Raw genomic sequence first — 20,543 nt, 5'->3', positions numbered from 1 at the left:
CCATGCACTCCTCCATCACACAGCCTGTCATTTCTGTATAAAAAAAAAATCCTTAAAGGTGACTGTATTGGCATGTTTCAGAAATGTTTTCTGTTAGGAAAGACAAACAGGATGGTAGGAAGCAATCAGTGTTTTGATGTCATCTAGATTAGAACATAAACCTTGTCAGTTCCATTGTATCAGAATGGCCATTTTTATTTATGTGTAGGTGAACTGGGTGCAGAACCCTTCTGTTACTTTCCTTATTCAAGGGAGGTCTATCGAACTCCATGGATCCTGACCTGGGTCGATTGGGCAGGTCTTTGTTGTTGGAAGGGGATTCCAGTGACTGAGGACACGAACGAATGATTGTTTTGCATCTTGGGGTGAGAAAAAAAGATGTATCTAAAGAAATGCCTGCATTTGGAACCAAAGGATGTGGATCTTGGGGTTTGTTGGAATGTATGGAACAGAGATGGGTGTAGAAGTTGTTTCATCAATTTTTTTAACCATGGAGGTCAAAAGGCTTTTCATTTGTTTTGAGAATGATTCTCTTGGAGGCACAGAGAGATCAGTCTGCACTCCCACTGTAGTTGTGGAACGATGTGCAGCAGCATATGTCCAAGATGAAGCGGTGGAGAGCAATTTCCGAGCCTCAGGATAACTAATGTTATGAGTCATTTTCAAACACTGCACCTCTTTTTTCTCCAACCATTTTGGACAAGAACAAAAGTAGAAAGGATGAGACCCATTGCAGTTGACACTATGTGGGTCCGTGTCACACTCATAGACATTGTGGTCCTTGTCACCACAACAAGCACATGTCAGGGAACCACGACATGACGTCTTAGAGTGGCTAAACCTCTGATATTGGAAACATCGGAGAGGGTTTCGAATGTATGGCCATACCCTGCAATTTAGATAACCTGCCTTGATGGTGGCAAATGCACATGGTGATGCAAATGTCAAAACGAGGATACTTGTAGGCAGTGTAACTCCATCTTTGCGGAGTGGAAATACGCCTCAGTGCAGAAACTCCTTAGGTGGAGAAACCAACGAGAATCTCCGACTCAGGGACGTTCTTCAAATCCCACAATAACTCCTCGTGATGAATTCAAGGTAGCATGAGGGGTAACCTCAATAGGTATATCCCTAATTGCCTTTGAATTCAAGAGGAGTTTACTGTGTTGGGATGTGGATATTTTAACCAATATGTCTCCAGATCAAAGCTTCTTTACTGACTTTAGAAAGCCAGCAAGTCTCTCCAGTCCCTCCTGAATAAAAAAGGGGGACATTTGCCCTAAAGGTTTTTCTGAAAGAAAATGTAGGATGAGAAAATGAGGTACAACTGGTGGTACAGACGTTGAAGATTGCTCATCAGAGTGATCAAGACGTGGGCGTTTACCTGTTGACTGTTTTTTCACTATTTTGTTTAAATTATTATTAGGAGAATTCATAGGAAAAAAAGAAAATTTTGGAGACCACTTACCCTACCCACCATGGAGGGGACGCACTACAATGTCAAGCAAGGACACTGCAGCAACGCCAGGGTTTTGTGAGCACTATACCCAAACACCAGCATCTGACACAATATCCACAACACCCTTTGAGAACTTCCAACACAGGTACTTGGTTGACTCTAGCCAAAGTGCACCAGCAATTGACCCAAAGGTTAACTGTCTACAGGAATTCAAGGCCAAAGTGGTGTGTTAAGATTGGACCCCTCAACCACCAGGATCCTCTCCTCCCCTTTACGGGGTCGCCACATACAGCAAACATGTGGGTGAATGTTTAGATTCAAGAGGAGATAACCTGAAAGAATAGAACCTTCCGTGGAAGGTCCCCTCACCACGTACAGGAATCCACACCGAGGGGAAAAGATTTTGTAGGAAATATATGCCACATTGAAATGATAAGTAACATTCAAATACTTAACTTGTTTTGATTGATCCAAACTTTCAACAAACCACAGCATAAATATTTTATAATATATTACAAAATTCTCATTGCAACCAGTATACTGTGATAATTTAATAAATCCTCCTCTATTGTGTTTTCAAAGTAGGGAAAGTTATGAGTACTGCACCACAAAAGCTTATTTGATATTGACAGTGTAAGAGTACAGTAACACTTCAATAGGAAAAGTGATGATTCATTGCTTTATGTTTGGCATGTTTCTACTTCAGCTGCTAACCATAAAATAAAGATAGGAAGTAGGTGCATGAAAATTAGAAGAAACTCTCAGGAGATTTCTTGATGATGAGAAACCCACTTAAAATAAAAATATATCTCAGAACGGCTGGTATGGGTATTAACACCTATACCAGCTGTTCTCAGATACATTCTCAGATTTACTTGGAAACTCCATTGCCCATACTGAAAAGGACAGACAGTACTATTCATTTTGATTATTCTAGTCTCTGATTCATCTCCTAACAATAAAATAACTACAAAAAATAACTGTAAAAATTGAAAAGTAAAAACTTGAAACATAAATACTTTAAAATTCTGTGATCAATACAAATAATACTATACATTTCATTTTTCACTTTGCAACTTTTATTTTAATCACTCTTTGATCACTTATATACAACTGGAGAACCAAGGGTAATGTTACAATAAAGAAAATAACTGGTAAAATGTAAAGCTTACTGAAAAAAAATATTTACAGTATCAGACTGGTTAGTACTCAGGACACTTTCCTAGAACTTGAAGTGCTAACTGAAATAGTGCTAAATGGGGTCATTATAACATTAGGTATACTTTAGATAGGTGAAAATACAAATAAAACAATAATGAACATTTATTAGGAAATGTTTTTTATGAAAGTCACTGATTATATTTTAGATAAGGGATTGTGCTATGGGTCTTCCGTAAACTTCAGCTTCTTGATGATGTAGGTGTTTAAGAGTTGATTGTCTTTTCTTGAGTTTTCACTCATGATGTAGTTCTTGGTAGCAGGATATCATTTCAAGAACACCTAGATTTGCTCATAGTAAGGGTTATTATCTATGAACTGGTCCATGATTTGCATGATTGCTGTGATGCTGTTCCTGAGAAATTCTGTAATAAGTTCTCTCACTGGTGTTTCCTCTTCTGCATCAGAGTCTGCAGATTCAATTTGGATACGTTGCTCTGCTAATTCTCAAAATTTATCATTGTCAAGACTCTCACAAGAGGTCTGCAGCAATTCCTCAACATCGTTCTCATTAACGTCCTCCAATCCCACTTCACTAACCAGTTTGACAATGTTTTGGATGACTGATTCCTCATCAACTTCCTCCAAGTTGCTGCATGCTTTTGGCCATAGCTTCTTCCATATTCCATTCATGCAGTTTGGAGTCACTTCATTTCAGGCTGCTCTGATATTAGCTGTACATTCATAATGTTGTGGTCTTTCCAAATTGCCTGATGGATTGTTTATCTTCACCATCTGTTTTCTGTATAAGTTGCTCGAACTTGTGGCAGAGGTAGTAGGCCTCAAATTTCGACATTACTCCCTGATCCATTGGTTGTATTAATGAAGTGGTGTTAGGTAGTAGGTAAACCACTTCTATAGGAATGCAAGTTCGAAGTGTGTCTAGATTATCAGGGTGGCCTGGAACATTATCAAGCAACAACAATACTTTAGGTTCAATGTTGCACTCCTCACAATAGCACTTCACAGATGGGCATAAATGTCAAACAAATCAATTTTGAAAAATATCAATTGTCACCCAAACCTTCTTGTTTGATTTCTAAATCACTAGTAGACTTGATTTTAAAATTCTTTTTATTGCTTGTGGTGTTTGGGAATGATATACAAGCATTGGCTTCAACTTAAAGTTACTTTTAGCAATGAAGAAATAAATATAAATTATGCTTTTATTTTCATGCTAGAATGACTACAAATTATAAACACAAAAATACTAATGTTTAGTCTAAGTAATGTAAGTCTCTTAAAGTTATATATTTATTATTTATTTATTATACTGACCTTCCAGTTGTGCCTGGATGATATTACATAACTGTGGTACCCATGCATTCATGCTACTGTATCCAATAATATAAAACTGATCTTTCGTCTTTACAAAGTGACCCTGTGTTGGCTGTTTTAGTGTATCGGTATTTTATAAAATATAGTAACATTTCAATTATTATACATTATATATGCAGATCATTACCATTTAGAAATAAGTTAAACTTATTTTTCTTAAAACATAAAATACTAAATAAAAAGTAAAACAAACAATTATCTCTTCTTGTTATGACCTCTGAATTCAGTTGCTGCTGGACATAGTTTGCTATGCCTTTTCAAAATGAAACTTTTTTTTAAAGTTTATATGTGTGTGTGTATATATATATATAGTTGAATAACCAAAAAGGATATAAATTACTGTATTAATACAACAGGATTCTGCTATAATTTATTGAGCTTAGTATTTAAACTGTATTCAGGTTTAAAATAATATGAAACTTCAAGCAGACTAAAGATATAACCTACCTCCTATAAATCTTGGTTTCAAAGAATGTGGTAGCCTTTTAACATATTAAAATAGTTGAGAAGACCACTAGGGAGAAGTTCTAAGCTGTTGACCAGTTATTCACATCATGTTGAAGTAAGTGTGTAAAAAGGACTGTTTACAAAACTGAAAAGAGGTGGACAAGAACACTGTGTATGATTTAGTGTCGAGTATTTAGTGAGCCATATGTCAGCAACGTACAGAGATGTGAGGTTCTTATTTTATATTTTAACTTGTAATTATTGGTAATTTGAGTTCCTAATTCATATTAAACTATAGACTTGGTATTTTGACATCACAGGCATCTAATTGGAATCATATCATGTGACTCAAAAATTCGATATTTAGATGGTTATGGGTTCTGTGGATTCAACAAAAGGTTAATATTTTTGGTTATTTCTAGTGTTTCAACATTGATTTTATTTTAATACTTCTGATGTGCCAATCTTGATTTTCTTTATTCACCTTTGGTCTTCAGACTTAGATTTTGTTTGTTCTCTTTTAATATGCTGCAGTTTCTTGATTTTTTGTTTGATTACTTATGGTGTGTGAAAGTTTGTTCAATATTTGGTTCTGATTAGGGCCCAGTTTGATAAGTTATAATCTATAACTTAATATAAAATGCGATATTCCTCATCAGTTTTTCAACTTTCCTTAATTTTAACTTGTGTTATATGTTGTGTTATAATATGAATTTGTAATATCACTATTTAGTTTCTTCATCATTTTCAGTAAATGTCAATGTAATAATTAAAAGGGTTTAGACCTAAAACTTCCATTTGAAAATAGAAAGATATAAAAGCAATATAGCAACATTCCATATAACAAATAAAAAATTAAAGCCTATTACCTTAAAAACCCAACATCTACATTAATAAGATGATCTGTCAGCAATATCTGTTTGTACAATGTACTCACTTTAAGTACTTACTCTTTGTTTCTGATTCATCCGAAGTTTCAGCATCAAATCTCTGTAGCAGAATCCTTAAATCCTCATTCAACTGAAAAAAAGTTAAACACTATTTGGAAGTGGCTCAAGCTTGAACAATAAACTTCTCTAAAATAATTTTATAAAAATACACTACTTAAACAAACACAGCAAAATTGTATAATTAATCTAAAAATTATAATCTTATTTACAATTTTTCAGTCTTTTAACCTCATAATCCTCAATACTTAATACACATGGCTTTTGAACAAAAACTTAAACATTTCAGAATGCACCAAGGTAATGATTCCGACATTTCATAAGAACATTTTAATTCATAATTTTTTGTCTTCTTACGAAGTAAAACAGAACTTCGTAAAACTTTATTAACCTGTTTTTCATTCACTTATTTTCATATATTAGCTTAAGTCTCTAAATTAGTTTGGAAACCTGATTCCAGTAGCGATTCACGACACACAATACAGCTTCATCACTTGTCTGTCGTTTTTCCAACTGTTCGATCCTTTGGCGAAGATCTGCCTCCTGCCTATGTCTCTGCTCAAGCCTCTCAACAAGTTTTTTATTTTGAAACTGTAGCACCTTCATATCCATTTCTTCCTATATGAGCAAATATAAAATGCCTGTACAATCGTACTGGAAAGTAAGCATAATTTTAAAATGCATTTTTGAGCAATACTAAAAGAAAGAAAACATAATGGCAGAAATTTCTTCCTTAACATCCAGTTCAACTTGTAACATTTTCTGCTGTCTGGTTGTGCCTTAAAAAACAATTTGCTACAAGGTAAAAACATCAGGAACATAACACACGAGGACACTTATCCATAGTATGTAGGCCCCATAAGGGAGTTCTAATGTTCCACCACAAAGAGAACAGAAATAAGTGACCCTTAATAACTGATACAAGCCACAACAGTGGAATTCTCAGAATGAAGCATGATCTGCCAGTTAAGTACCAGAGGTGGGAAATGAACCAAAGCATGTTGCACCATCAAAAACTCGTATATTTTGATATGGTAAGACATTTTGATCTGAGACTATTGTCCAGAAGCTTTATGATGATGTACCCATGCAACTGTGGAGAAAAGCATCTTTGTGAGCAGATGCAAATCCTGATAGATGAACAAAGCAGTGCTATTGTCAATGTGTTGTTCTTGTTCAATCATCAAACAAAACATAAAGGAGATTTATATACAAGGTGTAGCCCATGTGCCTGACTGATATTTCTTTTTCAATAGATGAATGAGATAACATGCCAGGAAAAACATAAAGTGCCTGATCTCATTTGATAACATATGGAATAAAATTTGAGAAAAGAGACAAGCAAAAGTTCAACAGCCATGAAGAGTCCACTGAAGAGAATCCATGTAGCCAATTCAAAGGAATGAGGGCTTCCACAGAAGTCCAAGTACCCAAATCTGACAAAACCTCAAATGCAAAAACAGAGGGAGCAGTAATTAGGCAGAAAATTGAAAGCTTCACTGAATAGAGACAAAGTGAAAAAGTTGGGCCGGAATAAGGGAGATGTTGAAAAATACAACCAAGTGGATAAAATATTGGGTTGGAAAAAAGAAAGGCTTCAACTTCAGAGTCAACCAACATGAATTGCATCTATCAACAGTAGATGTGTTTGTTGAGAAGATTCCAATTCAGAACGAGCTAACAGGAGTCAGTTGTCCATGTAGTGTAAATGCAACCCTCATACATGCATAAGTCAGCCTTGATCACTTAATACATACAGTGCTGAATTAAGCCCAAAGAGTAGGCATGAAACTGATACACAACCCTGCAGTTGAAAAACTAAAGATAGCATCTGAACTGATAAGAAATAGGAAAATAGAGACAGACAATCAAGGCATCTACCATGATCATTCAGTACTGGAGAAAAAGCCCACCTGAGTGTGTTAAAAGACTTCACTGGTACAAAAAGCAGTTGAAACATGACATATAGATCACAGGATGCCAGTCCCCTCATATGTTTTAGGGGCAACAAAAAGCTGTTCCCTTGACTGTGATTTTGCCAGATAATAGATAGGGACAGTAGTAATCTCTTTAATCCATTCATGTGCATCATTAATCAGATGTTCTGGAAAAGACTAGCTGACAAGCTCAACAGATCTCTGTAAAAAAAGGTCTACACAGCCTCCAACAGTTTCAGACTGATAATAAAATCCCAAGTTAATGGGAAGACAATTGGTGCAGCAAATAATGGTGATGCAGAAAGGAAACAGATGAAAAGTCCTTCTGACAAAACTGGAATCGCCTAAGAATCAGTAATAAATACAAGCTGCAGGTGAACAAAATTGGCCAAACATGCCCCCACTGGACAGGAAAAAAAAAAAAGACCTGATAGTTATTGGAACTGCTGGCAACAATGTACCAACAACAAAGCACATAGCAAAATTTTAAACCCCTAGTCTTAAGAACTGTTAAAGAATGGGAGGTTGCAGGACAAGAAAATTATAGGAGAGGTCATAAAGTTCAGGATGAGACAGTCAAGCAGCAAAAGACTAAAGGGTTGAATGTGGTCTTAGTTTCCATACATGATTTCAAGTTCAGGAAAACATTAAAAAACAGACTGTTAAAGAACAGGAGCCCTCTGTAAGCTACAAAGTGAAAGACAGACGACACTGTGACAAACAGAGAGTCCTTTCTTATAAGATCCCAACAGCAATGAAACCATGTGTGAAGGAACAGAGGTGACGAGGAAAATCTCACCAACATGAAGATAATGAGAGAAAAAATGTCCCTCCAAACCCCCTCAGAGTATCAGTGGAATGCCTCAGAAAGGAGATATATGTTGGATACGTACTATAGAAAAGCTATAAGGATAAGATAAAAGTAGGAAACAAGGTGTGGAAGAAATGATTAGGATTTTCAGACACAGCTCTCCACATTGGAAAAAGTGACTCCAATTGCTGAGAACCAAGAAAGTGTTGACCAGCCTGCTAATAAACTCATGGAGGATGAGGCATGAGAAACAAAATGCTCAACATGAACCCTGATGTAAGTGAAAGGAGGAAAAGAAGGTACTCTAAAAACATGCAACAAAAAAGGGACTATCATAATAAATTGGTAAAAATGAGAAAACAGAGTACACATGAAAAAATGTTCAAAAAGGCAGTTAGACCTAACAGATTTTGTAGGAGAGGAATGAATAGACACAGCGTAATTAGGAGGAGGAAAAATGGTTGTCAAATTCTTCCTCTGCACAAACAGTTTCACAAGATGCAAGAGAAACCTGAACATTTTTGGAAGAAGAAGGACAACTCATATAACAATCAATATCCCAATGAACAACAGCCAAAAAATCCTCAATTGAGACTTCCAGACATAAACCATGTGTAATGAAACTCAATGTAGTAACAAAAATATAAGTTGTAAAACACAAACCTTGGAAGTTTAGACGAAGAAGTCTAAAATGAGGGAAAAAAACAATAAACATAGGTAAGTTATTATAGCAATCTACTACAGAAACCTAACTGTAGTAATGAATAAATGAAGTAAATTATTAGTTCACAAAAAAATTTCAATGAACATGTAAAAAGAGCACATTTGAAAAATTTTTGCACTTGAACATGCCTAACGAGAAATGATAGTTCAGTAGAATTGAATTTAGGAAGTTATATGTGTCAGGAGGGTGTGTTGCTCTCCCAATTGTGGAGAGTTGTTGCATGATGATTAAAATGAAACAACACATTTATCTCAGTGAATGCAATATTAACATCAAAAAGTACTTTTACCTGTTGTTGTTTTCTTAATATACACTAATGTGGTGCTCAGAAAGAGTCAACTCTACATATTTTGTGACTGACACATGAGTGATTTGCTAAAGTTTGAGGTATAGAATGGACAACATAAAATATTATTGTCCTATATGTTAAGCAGGTTGAGAGTCAAGTTATTTCCTTAAGCATAAACCAAACTTCATAATCAGTAACAATCATGATTAATCTATTAGACATTATGGAGATATGAATATGAATAGAGTTTGCCTGCAAGTTTGACATTCTGATAGATAAGCAGTTCACACATTGAGAACTTACTATGTGGATGTTACTTGTTCACACTTGTCTGTAACAAGTACATTTATGGCATAAAAAAGTGTTTATAAAGACTCTACTGAAACCAAAACTGTTTATATGTCTGCATAATGAGTCCATGTCTTTACTTCCAAACTTAAAGTAACCATTACTAAAACACTGAAATCCTGTGCACATTATAATGATGTTAATGGAAGTCAATCATTACTATATTATTCTTCAATTTCATCCACATTGTTTTTGTTAGTAAGACCATACATCATTTTTGTCGTTGTTGCTTTTCCTTCCATTCTAAATTTGAGTACTTTTTTCAATCAAATGTTATCTTCCCTTCACTATATATGGTTATTTGGAGAATTAATATTATCTATAATATTTTGATACTTTGTACAAAACTAAAATATGAAATTTTAAAATCAAATGTTAGTTTATGAAACATTGTAAAAATTAACTGAATATACATAAAATAGTGGTTATGTTACTTTCATAAGACTTAAAACAACCTTGAAAGTAAATACATTTAAAAAACCTAAAACAACATAGGGAAAATGTTTTAGATTGCTAAAATTTTATATAAAGTTAAATTAATAACTTGTGCAAAACAATTTATAAAATACACACATGTATTTTTAAGTTACTTGTACTTCAAAAAATGTTAATTTCAAACTTACCAAAGTTGAAACAGGCCCAATTCTTAAAGGCTCAAAATGCACTTTTTTGGTTGGAGGTTGGCTGGCACTAGGAGAATCTCCCTGTAGTGTTCTTTTTGAAGACATCTTCTAAGTTAATGTATCCTCAGTTTAAACTAAATGTGTGTGTATATATATAAATACATTATGTGTACATAAATATATACATGTACGTGTGTGTGAAATAAAATTGAAGGCAATCTGCTATAAGCAACATTTTACCCCAGAACTTCCAAAACTCAATCATATTGAGATTGATGCTATGCTGACTGAGCTACCCAAACTTAAGCCCCATGAAGTCAGTTCTCCATCAATTTCATTGTTTGAAATTTTAAATTCAGCACACACAGAGTATGTACCCTCATAAAGTATAACAAGTGGAAATAAAAATCTCCTGACAGAGTTAACAAATATTAGTGGAAACATGCATTTATACCTCTTATTAGTTCATTAAAATTAACCTCTATTTACTAGTGCTGTTGCCAAGGTGTATTAGAAAAAGGAAAAAAAAATGTGTAGCTAATTAAAAACATGATACTCCAGACACCTTGCACAAATAGTGTGTAAAGCACAAAATATTTTTGAGCTCACAACCACAAATCTTTGTATTAAGCAATAACTTGCAGAAAACAAAATTATCATACACATACTCCAATAAGTCTAGACACAGAGCACATGTATGGAGTAAATGCATCTGTAAAACCTTTTTTTAATCTACTACTTGTATGACTACCTTAACTTGTTTACAATTCAAAAAATTTTCAATATTTTAAGTAAGCATCCTTTCATGATTCTAAACTTAAAAATATTAAAAATTAAAATCCATGAATATAATTATTTCTGTAGAAGTTCAAGGATTTAAGGATTTGCAGCTGCTAACATTAGGAAATCATGGTCTGAAGTGCATGAGATGACTCCAGGTCTCGGTTAAGCTTCAAAGCTCTCCATGCATACCCATCCATAAGAAAAAATAAAATTAAACCTATCCTTTTCAGAAATTCATAGATTTGCTTCATAAACTTTTATATGGTATCGGCCTCTATTACTGATAACAGAAACTAATTCCATGACCTAACCACCCTATTACTGTTGAAACACTAAAACTGTATTTACTGGAGAATAGCCTATCTTTTCCAAATCTTAAAATTGTGTCCTCTCATCCTGTGGTTTTTGTGTGTTTTTTTCCAAACTACAACACAAAATTCTCTTATCCTTCTACACTTTAGAGAAAACATATTAAAAGCCACTAAGATAAAACTCCTATTTCAGAAATCATCCTAACAGGCCTTCTCTGAATTCTTTCCATCAAATCAATACTTTTTTTTTTTAAATGAGATAAAAATTTACACAGTATCTCAAGTGAGGCCTAAATAATGATTTCTCTAGAGAGCTAATTACCTCTTTTGACCTGTGATCCATGTTTGCTTATTAATAGCAACAGGGCAATGCCACAACTGTTTCAGTGACATCAATTACTATGCCAAGATCTTTTTCTTCCACCACATTATTGGGTGATTTCCATCTACATGAAACATGCATTCTAAACTATAACCCAAGTTCAAAAACAGAATTATCATCTTCAGCTCTTTTGTTTACCACATACTCCAATAAGCATTACAACTTGCAAGTTTTGAATAGATATGTTGAAATTACTAGTAATTCTCCTCAGAACTCATTCTAAATTGTACTAGTATACTTATCACTGCTTTTAACCATCAGGCAAAATTTGATAAAACTGTGACAACTTATTATAATTAAAGATAATCTGCTAACTATATGTTTGACACTTGATCTTAGTCATTTGCAGTACATTAACTGATTTCAAATTTTTCCTAGAACACTAAATCTATAAATGTACACAAAACAAACTATCAGTGTTTTGTATTCTGTGGTTAAGTTATACCCCTTTTTTTTCTTTACTGTTATTCGTTAGAATGTTTAACGTATCTATTCTTATTACAAAAAGTTTGTTTTGCTAACTTAAAAAATGTATTACCTCCTAAGCTGGCTAAGGTATTATTGAGAGACGGCCTAAAATACTACTAACAACAAGGATGTTTAACTGATGAAATAATGCTTTCTAATGTTAGTTCATTAGCAATAATAAAGTATAATCAAGGCAAGGTATGTAATATATTCATTTTTACTACATCATTATTATATAACATACCACCTTAATATTATATATATCACCATTATGTATATAGCCTTTACTTCACAGCAAAATAAATATTTATAGTAGCAGGTAACCCTTAATTTACAATGTTTTATACCTTTGACTTCCCTTCCACTGTCTAGTGATATAATACAGAATTAAGTAATTTTTTTTGTCATTACCACATTTAAGTATAAAGAATTTACCAAATATTGGACTAAATTATTCAATTTTTTCATGTAAAATACACAGGAAATCCCAGCACTAATTTTTGTAATCAATTACAATATTGACAGTATTTTGTGTTTGTGAGTCATGAATCATGTCTCATTAGGGTCCTTGTAACTGTCACCATTAGTTTCATGAGCTAACAAGCAACTGAATTAGGACTACAACCTGAAAGCTTAAAAATGGTTAAGCTTAGCTTAATTTAATAGCAACAGTGTAAGCTATGCCATAAGCACAATTACTAAATGATAACTGGCTAAGTTGGTAACAACCTATTTAATATTTAGGTGTGCAATTTAACACAACAATTTAAGTTAAAAATACAACTGAATGAAAAGATTTAAATAATTTTCTGGAATTTAAGTTTCAATACCCAGATATCCTCAAGATAACAGTAAGGCTACAAACTTGCTTTGTAATTTTTATTTTCCTATGAAACAATCACTGACTCATACCCCTAAAAAAAAAAAAGTTCAAATTAAAAGGAAAACAGTCTCATCTCTTATCATTTTATTCATGTCTAGTCTGTATCGCAAATAAGTTTAAGCCTAGTTGTAATTTGCTTATATTTATTCTTTTTATGAAAGAAAGTTTTAACTAACTTGAAAAAATAGAGTATAACAAGTTTATATCTTAACAAGTTCATTAACAATTAGTACTAATTACGCTTCTAGACAGTAAATAATTTAACACACACGTTAGGCTTAGGTACTTCCAATTAATTTACATAAATCCATAATAAACAAATACACTACAGAACCCCGAGCTACATATAAAAGCCATAATTTTAACTTGCATTTTAACATATTTTAACATAATTTTAATTTTTTAAGCTAACCTATTAACTTATAACTTACATGTGTTTCATATATCAATTTAAATTACCGCAATAAGCATAACAACAAAACAAAAGTTAATCATTCACACTCGGTTTGCTATACTTGTCACCCACGATAACAATCGCCGCCGCGGTGTATGTCCCTTCCTAGAATAACTCGCAAAATGAGATCGTTAACCTCATTTGGAGTACCGATATCTTGTAAAAAAACTACTTCCATTCCAATCAATTTTTGGAGTCAGTTATTGTTATATAGAAAAACAAAAGTTATAAAACACAAGTGTATGATTGACACAGTAATTTATAAGTTATCGTATTTAATGTTAAGTAGGTCATTGTATGGCTTGTAAAAACTAGATCTTCTTTAAGCCAGAAAAGCCAAATGTTACTTGCATTATTAAAATATAGTTTGAAATGAGAATGAATAAGGCAGAGATTACCATCAATTGATAATTTAACTATGGCAATTCTTAAAAATTTAAAAAATCAACATCACTGGCCGTTTTAAAAACTTTCCCTCCTACAATTAATTATTTACATTAGGGACGTAATAAGAAGTCCTGTAATACTGCAGTCTCTTACACTAGAAATAACAACAGATTCTGTTTTGATTACAGTACTGTGCTGTACAACCAAGTAAAGTAATCGCCACGTCTCAGAAAAGAAGACCTCCAAAAATTTGGGTGAAGAGAAAACTGACTTTTTATTTTGTATATAATTCATCATGGAACTTCATTCAGGAAAGAAGAATTGTTTGTAGATTATGTTTTTAAAGTTGTAATTGCTTATTGAATACAAGGCATAGAAGGCCTAGTAAATTTAAAGCTAGGTTATAAAGACAAAAAGAGTTGTAATGTGTGTTCAGTGATTTCAAGATAAAGTGGGCCCGGCATGGCCAAGCTTGTTAAGGCGTGCGACTCATAATCTGAGGGTTGCGTGTTCGCTTCCCCGTCGCGCCGAACATGCTCGCCCTCCCAGCCGTGGGGACGTTATAATGTGACAGTCAATCCTATTATTCGTTGGTAAAAGAGTAGCCCAAGAATTGGCGGTGGGTGGTGATGACTAGCTGCCTTCCCTCTAGTCTTACACTGCTAAATTAGGGACGGCTAGCACAGATAGCCCTCGAGTAGCTTTGTGCGAAATTCAAAACCAAACAAACAAACAAATTCAAGATAAAGTGTGTTAGTTATCGCGGCTACTTTATATAAATAAGTTAATTTGTAAAATGGATCTACAACAATTTATGGCAGTGTACGTTTATTCAAATTTGTATTTATGTTAAAGAAATGATAATATAGGCTAGTCGTTTAATTATTTTTGATCAAATAAGTTAAAAGAATCAGTCAGTGAAAGAATTGATCTGATACAATATTGATGTAAAATTCTATCAAATTAATTTTCTTTTTTTAGATTTAGGCTCCTACTCACTGACTACAAAGTCGCTAAAAGTCGTTGGAGTTGCCTTACTGAGGTGGAGCCCATTTTCTTTTTGAGTAAACGCTTTCAAATAGGTGGAGGTAAAGCACCGTAATGATAGCCATAACTCACAACTTTGATCACATGGAGTTTATAAAAAGTATCATAAACAGTTGTTAAGAATAATAAAACAGAGAAAACATAAAATTTTCAGTAACAAATCAAAAATAGCATTATCAGTTTTATTATAGTTACAAAAGTATATTAATACTTTTTTATAACCATGTTATGCTCTTGCGTTTTGGTAACGTATTAAGAGCATATAATATGCTGATTACCTCGAAAGAATATTTAAATTGTGCTAATGAAAGATTATAGACAAATGTTATATATACCATGAAGAATACCATTATTCAAATTTGGTAACAAATTTTGAATTATTGCATGATTAACGTTTTGGGAATAGGAGTCAATTTGTGATTTCCATGTGTTATTCATCAACGTTTTAAATACCTTATAATTTATAATTGACTGTCTGTACTGTCGTATCGCAATCTGATTTTTGGCATCATGAGTCTACAGACCTACAATTGAGCTACTGAAAATGGAGGGCTTGTGAATAAAGACAAACGTTTTTGAATATGTGATCACGGTACACTTATACGACTAATAAGTAATAAGAATAATAGACAGCTAAGTGTGAAAAAAAGCAAATACATGATCACAGTTCACCAAAAAGAAATAACCACCTCACACAAACATAAACAGATAAAATAAATATTTAGATAGTCAAAACACAATTAACGTAAGTAGCATGCAATCTGATTTAATTTTTAAAGTGTTTAACGATAGAGACTGTCAAATATTTTGAGCTATTTAATAAGAAATGTACATATATTGCAAAATACAGAAAAAAAACATTCACTGGACTGTAAACTGTGAAATAAGGTGTTGACATGGGTGTTTGCAGGAGGGCCCTTGCTTCCTGGAAAATGAGAATTTTTTTTTTTTTGCATTCATTTAGCATACGTATACGAATTTTTTATTAAATTCACAATTTCACACAACTTTGTTCTCACTAGAAAACTCTTAGCAGATGCTTATGGGTGTTGACAGATATAAGTTAAATTTTTTAATCTTTTTTAACTTTACCCAAAACTACATCAGGGTTTTGCGCTAGCCATCTCTAATTAGCAGTGTAAGAGTAGAGGAAAGGCATCTGTCATCACCACCCAGTGCTAATTCTTGGGCTGCTACTCTTTTACCAACGAATAGTGGGATCGTACATTGTAATGACCCCACAACTGAAAGAGTGAGCATACTTGGTGTAACTTGGATTCGAATTCGCGACCCTCAGATTACTAATCAAGCGCTTTAACCACCTGGCCATGCCTTCTGCTATTCAGGCTACTTTTGATACTTCTGACTTTTTTCGTATTAAACAATACTGCCAAAAAAATGGTGGAAGATTTGTTCCAGTTTGTTGTCTTATTATCATTTGTTAGTCTATTAACATTATTACTTGTTAAAACTACAAATAAACAATAGTATGACATCAAAATACTGATTTATTTAATTAGACTCTCAACGTTTCAGTGAATGTTCCTGAAGAAGCTTTAATGCGAAACGCTGAGTATCTCTAATTATATAAAAACTATTTTGGAGTTATACGACAATTTATTTCGAGTATTGAAATGTCTGTTTGTTTGTTTTTGAATTTCGCACAAAGCTACTCGAGGGCTATCTGTGCTAGCCGTCCCTAAATAGCAGTGTAAGACTAGAGGGAAGGCAGCTAGTCATCACCACCCACCGCCAACTCTTGGGCTACTCTTTTACCAACGAATAGTAGGATTGACCATCACGTTATAACGCCCCCACGGCTGGGAGGGCGAGCATGTTCGGCGCGACGGGGAAGCGAACACGCAACCCTTGGATTACGAGTCGCACGTCTTAACGCGCTTGGCCATGCCGGGTCATTGAAATGTTTTCTACACATTAATATACAATATAAAAATTAAATTATCAGTCGTTAATTGGTAATTATTAACTAAAAAAACGAGACTACAGAAACAGTATATTTTATAGATTCTACGTTTATACAGCTAGTTGAATAAAAGGAGGTTAAATGAGATTCGAAATTAATTAAATCAAGATTAAACAGTTTCGTTATTACAATAAAACGCTATAGTATAAACAGCCAATTTCTTTCTTTATTTTTAACAGTTTAAGTGTTTGAAGCACAATCCCACTGTCATAACAAGTTGTTACGTTTTCAACACTTTTATATTCATTAAAATATAATGTCATAAACCTTAAACTCACAATACCGCTATGAGTATCACGACTTGTAGACACAAACTTCATAGGTTAAATAATTCCGGTTATTTAATTGTATCTTTTAATGTATGGGCATTTTAAGGCTTTTGGCTCTTAACTTTTATTTTATTTTTGAAAAGATTGTTAGCCAAAATTTCTGCAAAGTTCTCGATTGCTCTTAAGTACTTTAACAAAGAAGCATCAATGGCCGTTATAAAATTGTGAGACCCTGTATAAAAAAAAATTAGTAAAATAACAAAGAATATATTACATTATAAACAAACAGTTTGAAGTACAAAGTTCATATTCTAGAATCGTGTGTAAGTACAACACGAAACTTCTGATCGTGCCCTCTGGTAATAATAAATGAAATTGAAATAAGTGTGGTAACACAACACAACAGTAATGCTGATACAGTGGAGCTGCTGTTCAAATTTATTGGTTAAAAATATATATAATTTTTTAAATATATTTTCTTGAAGGTGAGAGAAAGACAACCTGAACCAAGAAAAAGAAACTATAGTTCATTGGATGATTTATCTCGCTGTTCTGAACCAATTGTGTCAAAAAATGTCAAATATGACAAACAAAAGAAAGAAAGAGAAAAAAATCATCATAAAACTAGTAGTAAATGATCTAAAACTGAACCTTGTACATTCTCTTCTTCATCAGATGAAAATCAAAAACAAAACACAAACCTAAAGAAATGGATTCTGGGAAGAAAAAAAAACATTGAAAGGAAAAGAAAAGGGATCATAAAAAATCTAAGAAATCTGGCAACTATGATCATACTAAAGTAAAACAGACCCAACAGCAAATCACTCAGACAGGAGATGATACAGAAAGTATGTTTTTAAAATTATGTTTGCTTACATATAAATAATTTTAATTTAAATATAGCACAAAGGAGCTAAAATATTAGTAATATAAAAAGAAAATGGTACTGTAAATATCAAGAAAGAGCTTGTTTGTTTTTGAATTTCGCACAAAGCTACTCGAGGGCTATCTGTGCTAGCCGTCCCTAATTTAGTAGTGTGAGACTAGAGGGAAGGCAGCTAGTCATCACCACCCACCGCAAACTCTAGGGCTACTCTTTGACCAACGAATAGTGGGATTGATCGTACATTATAACGACCCCACGGTTGGGAGGGCGAGCATGTTCGGCGCGACGGGGAAGCGAACACGCAACCCTTAGATTACGAGTCGCACGCCTTAACACGCTTGGCCATGCCGGGCCTGACACGCAGGGAGACAGAGCAAAATATTCTTTGGTTGCTACAGTCAGCAGACTATAAATCTCGGATGCTCTGATTGTGATAAATGCTTATTAATCGGAAAACTATCGAATTTGACCAGGAACTTTTTATATATTTCGAGCATTACATACCGTTCAACTTCAGTGAATTATTTTCAGACGTTATTATTTTGTAAAATGTCAGCTTGTAAGCAGTGCAAGGCCAGCCAAGCAAAGCCAACTCAGAATTAATTTGCTTGTGAGGGACCGTTGCTAAAAATCAGTGCTAGACCAGATAGAAGACTCAATATGGTTTGTACGTTTGTGAAACTCTTGTCTATAGCCAATATTTGTAATAATTTCTAATAACTGTCATTATAAATTGTATCATTTTTTTGTATATTAAATTATATTTGTATTAAGATAGAAAATTGTAGGTATCGATCTTATTCGCAAATATCTTAAACTTGATGTATATCAAAATTCAATCAACCTCTAAATTAAAATTAAAATTTCCGTCTATTTGAAACCATAATAAGTAAGGTACGCAACATAATAAATCGGAGACTAGTCCAAGATAAATCGTAATACGTAATACTAATAAGTGTACTTCTCTTAACAAATCAATTTTTTGATATTTTTTGTCAGAAATGAGCAATTTATATGCAAAATGTCAGTCAAATAAATGATCGCTGATTGAAACATAACTATATTTTCCAATAGCACATTTCGCTGAATATAATAATCATATACGTAAGCTCTCATTATAACGTTAGCCTCAGATTTTGATTGTGAACTTAATGTGGTAAATGTCAGTGTCATATTTTAAACACTGCTGGACTCTAATTTATTGACAACATTTTAGTGTACTTACTGAAATATATGGATGGCATACACAACAAACAACAATCTGTTGTTAATAACAGCCTGCACCTGAAGCAATGATACGGCGATTGAAATCTGAATTATATACAACAGTAATAACATATGTACGTTTTGTTTGTTGTACAAATCTAGAGCATTAAATGTCTTCTAAAAATTTTGAATAACCTATGAAATTTGATCGGTGAAAAGTATTCTATTATTTTAATTTAAAGATATAAAATGTTTCAACCAAAGTATTGTTCTCTGAAATAGAATGAGTAAACAGCTCATTCTTATAACTGTGTGGCTAAAAAGTGTTGTAATTAACCAGTTGCTTCATTCCAGCGTTAAACAAAGTATGATACTTTGTAAATATAAATAAATCTCTAACCATGTTCCAATTTCTGTGGCATAATACAGAGGGCGCTTTGCTTGTTTGTACCAAAGTTTTAGAAGTGTGCTTAATGGTATTTTAAATGGTACAGTGATTTGTATGTGTAATTTCATAAGGGCTCCAATAGTTTTAGTGTTGTTTATTGGTGGTTCACTTTCATCAGTACAAGATGACATCATTTGTGGCATCTCATGTTCCAATGTAAGACTATCAATGGTGAGTTTCAGAGAAGTGGTTTTTGGTACTAAAGATATACATGAAGTAACTTATCATAATAAGAAAAAATTGTCTTATATACACAAATTGACATATAAGAAAGTTTTTTTTAGAAAATAAAAAGATCAAGAACAAAATGGAGCCGATGAGTATTATATATATATATTATATTCATACTAGATAATAAATGTCATACCATGAAAACTGAAATTCATGTTAAATCTGTATCAAATCACAGCCCAATTAGGTTGATGTTGGAAAAGTTGTGTGGAGAAGCTTCGTAACTTGACACATTCATTGTGGCTAGGATATGTAGCTCTCAGTACAGTGGGAAATTTCCATTCTAACTGCAGTGAAAGGGTTAGGACATCAAAGTCTACAACATGTATTAGTTTAATTAATGGACCAACATAGTTTTAAATTATGTCTTTTTGAGATGATTTTGTAATCAACTCTATAATTTGTTTTTATGTTGCAAGAGTAACATTAATTTGAGTCTTAAATTTTGAAATTTTTGTGTTTATTGATAATTAATGAAAAAAAATTACTGTGACTAGTATCGCATGTAAAATTAGTGTTTTTCTGTTTATGTAAAAGCATATTTTATGGTCATCATGATTCTGTTTAACCCATTAACTGCTAATTAGCTAATTTCCAGCAGTTGAATGTGAGTGTGCCATATATATGTGGCTTTAATTGGTTAATAGAATTGTTAAAACTAAT

General features: G+C 33.2%; 1 protein-coding gene and 1 pseudogene across 22 annotated transcripts in view; one reads left to right on the top strand and one right to left on the bottom strand.

Moving 5' to 3' along the window:
• The window catches only part of Bre1 (E3 ubiquitin-protein ligase Bre1), a 74,427-nt gene extending 60,870 nt beyond the window's left edge, over positions 1–13,557 (bottom strand). For 4 of the 21 annotated variants that reach the window (XM_076489425.1, XM_076489428.1, XM_076489434.1 and 1 more), the window contains exons 1-4: positions 13,400–13,557; positions 10,142–10,249; positions 5,860–6,027; positions 5,413–5,482 (exon numbers count right to left, since the gene is read on the bottom strand). In XM_076489425.1, coding sequence (XP_076345540.1) covers positions 5,413–5,482; positions 5,860–6,027; positions 10,142–10,246 — 343 coding nt within the window. In that variant the 5' untranslated portion in view covers positions 10,247–10,249; positions 13,400–13,557. Of the gene's footprint in view, positions 1–5,412; positions 5,483–5,859; positions 6,028–10,141; positions 10,276–11,557; positions 11,682–13,399 lie in introns of all 21 variants that reach the window. The other 17 variants (XM_076489437.1, XM_076489440.1, XM_076489441.1 and 14 more) reach the window with 13 other exon arrangements.
• Positions 13,558–19,773: 6,216 nt separating this feature from the next.
• Positions 19,774–20,543, top strand: part of LOC143245562 (signal peptide peptidase-like 3) — a 38,046-nt pseudogene continuing 37,276 nt past the window's right edge. The window contains exon 1 of the transcript XR_013025639.1: positions 19,774–19,805. The product of XR_013025639.1 is annotated as a signal peptide peptidase-like 3 (transcript). The remainder of the gene's footprint in view (positions 19,806–20,543) is intronic.

This window comes from Tachypleus tridentatus, chromosome 2, assembly GCF_004210375.1.
Source record: "Tachypleus tridentatus isolate NWPU-2018 chromosome 2, ASM421037v1, whole genome shotgun sequence".
In the NCBI taxonomy this organism is placed as follows: Eukaryota; Metazoa; Arthropoda; class Merostomata; order Xiphosura; family Limulidae; genus Tachypleus; species Tachypleus tridentatus.
This window is presented reverse-complemented; position numbering and strand designations above follow the sequence as displayed.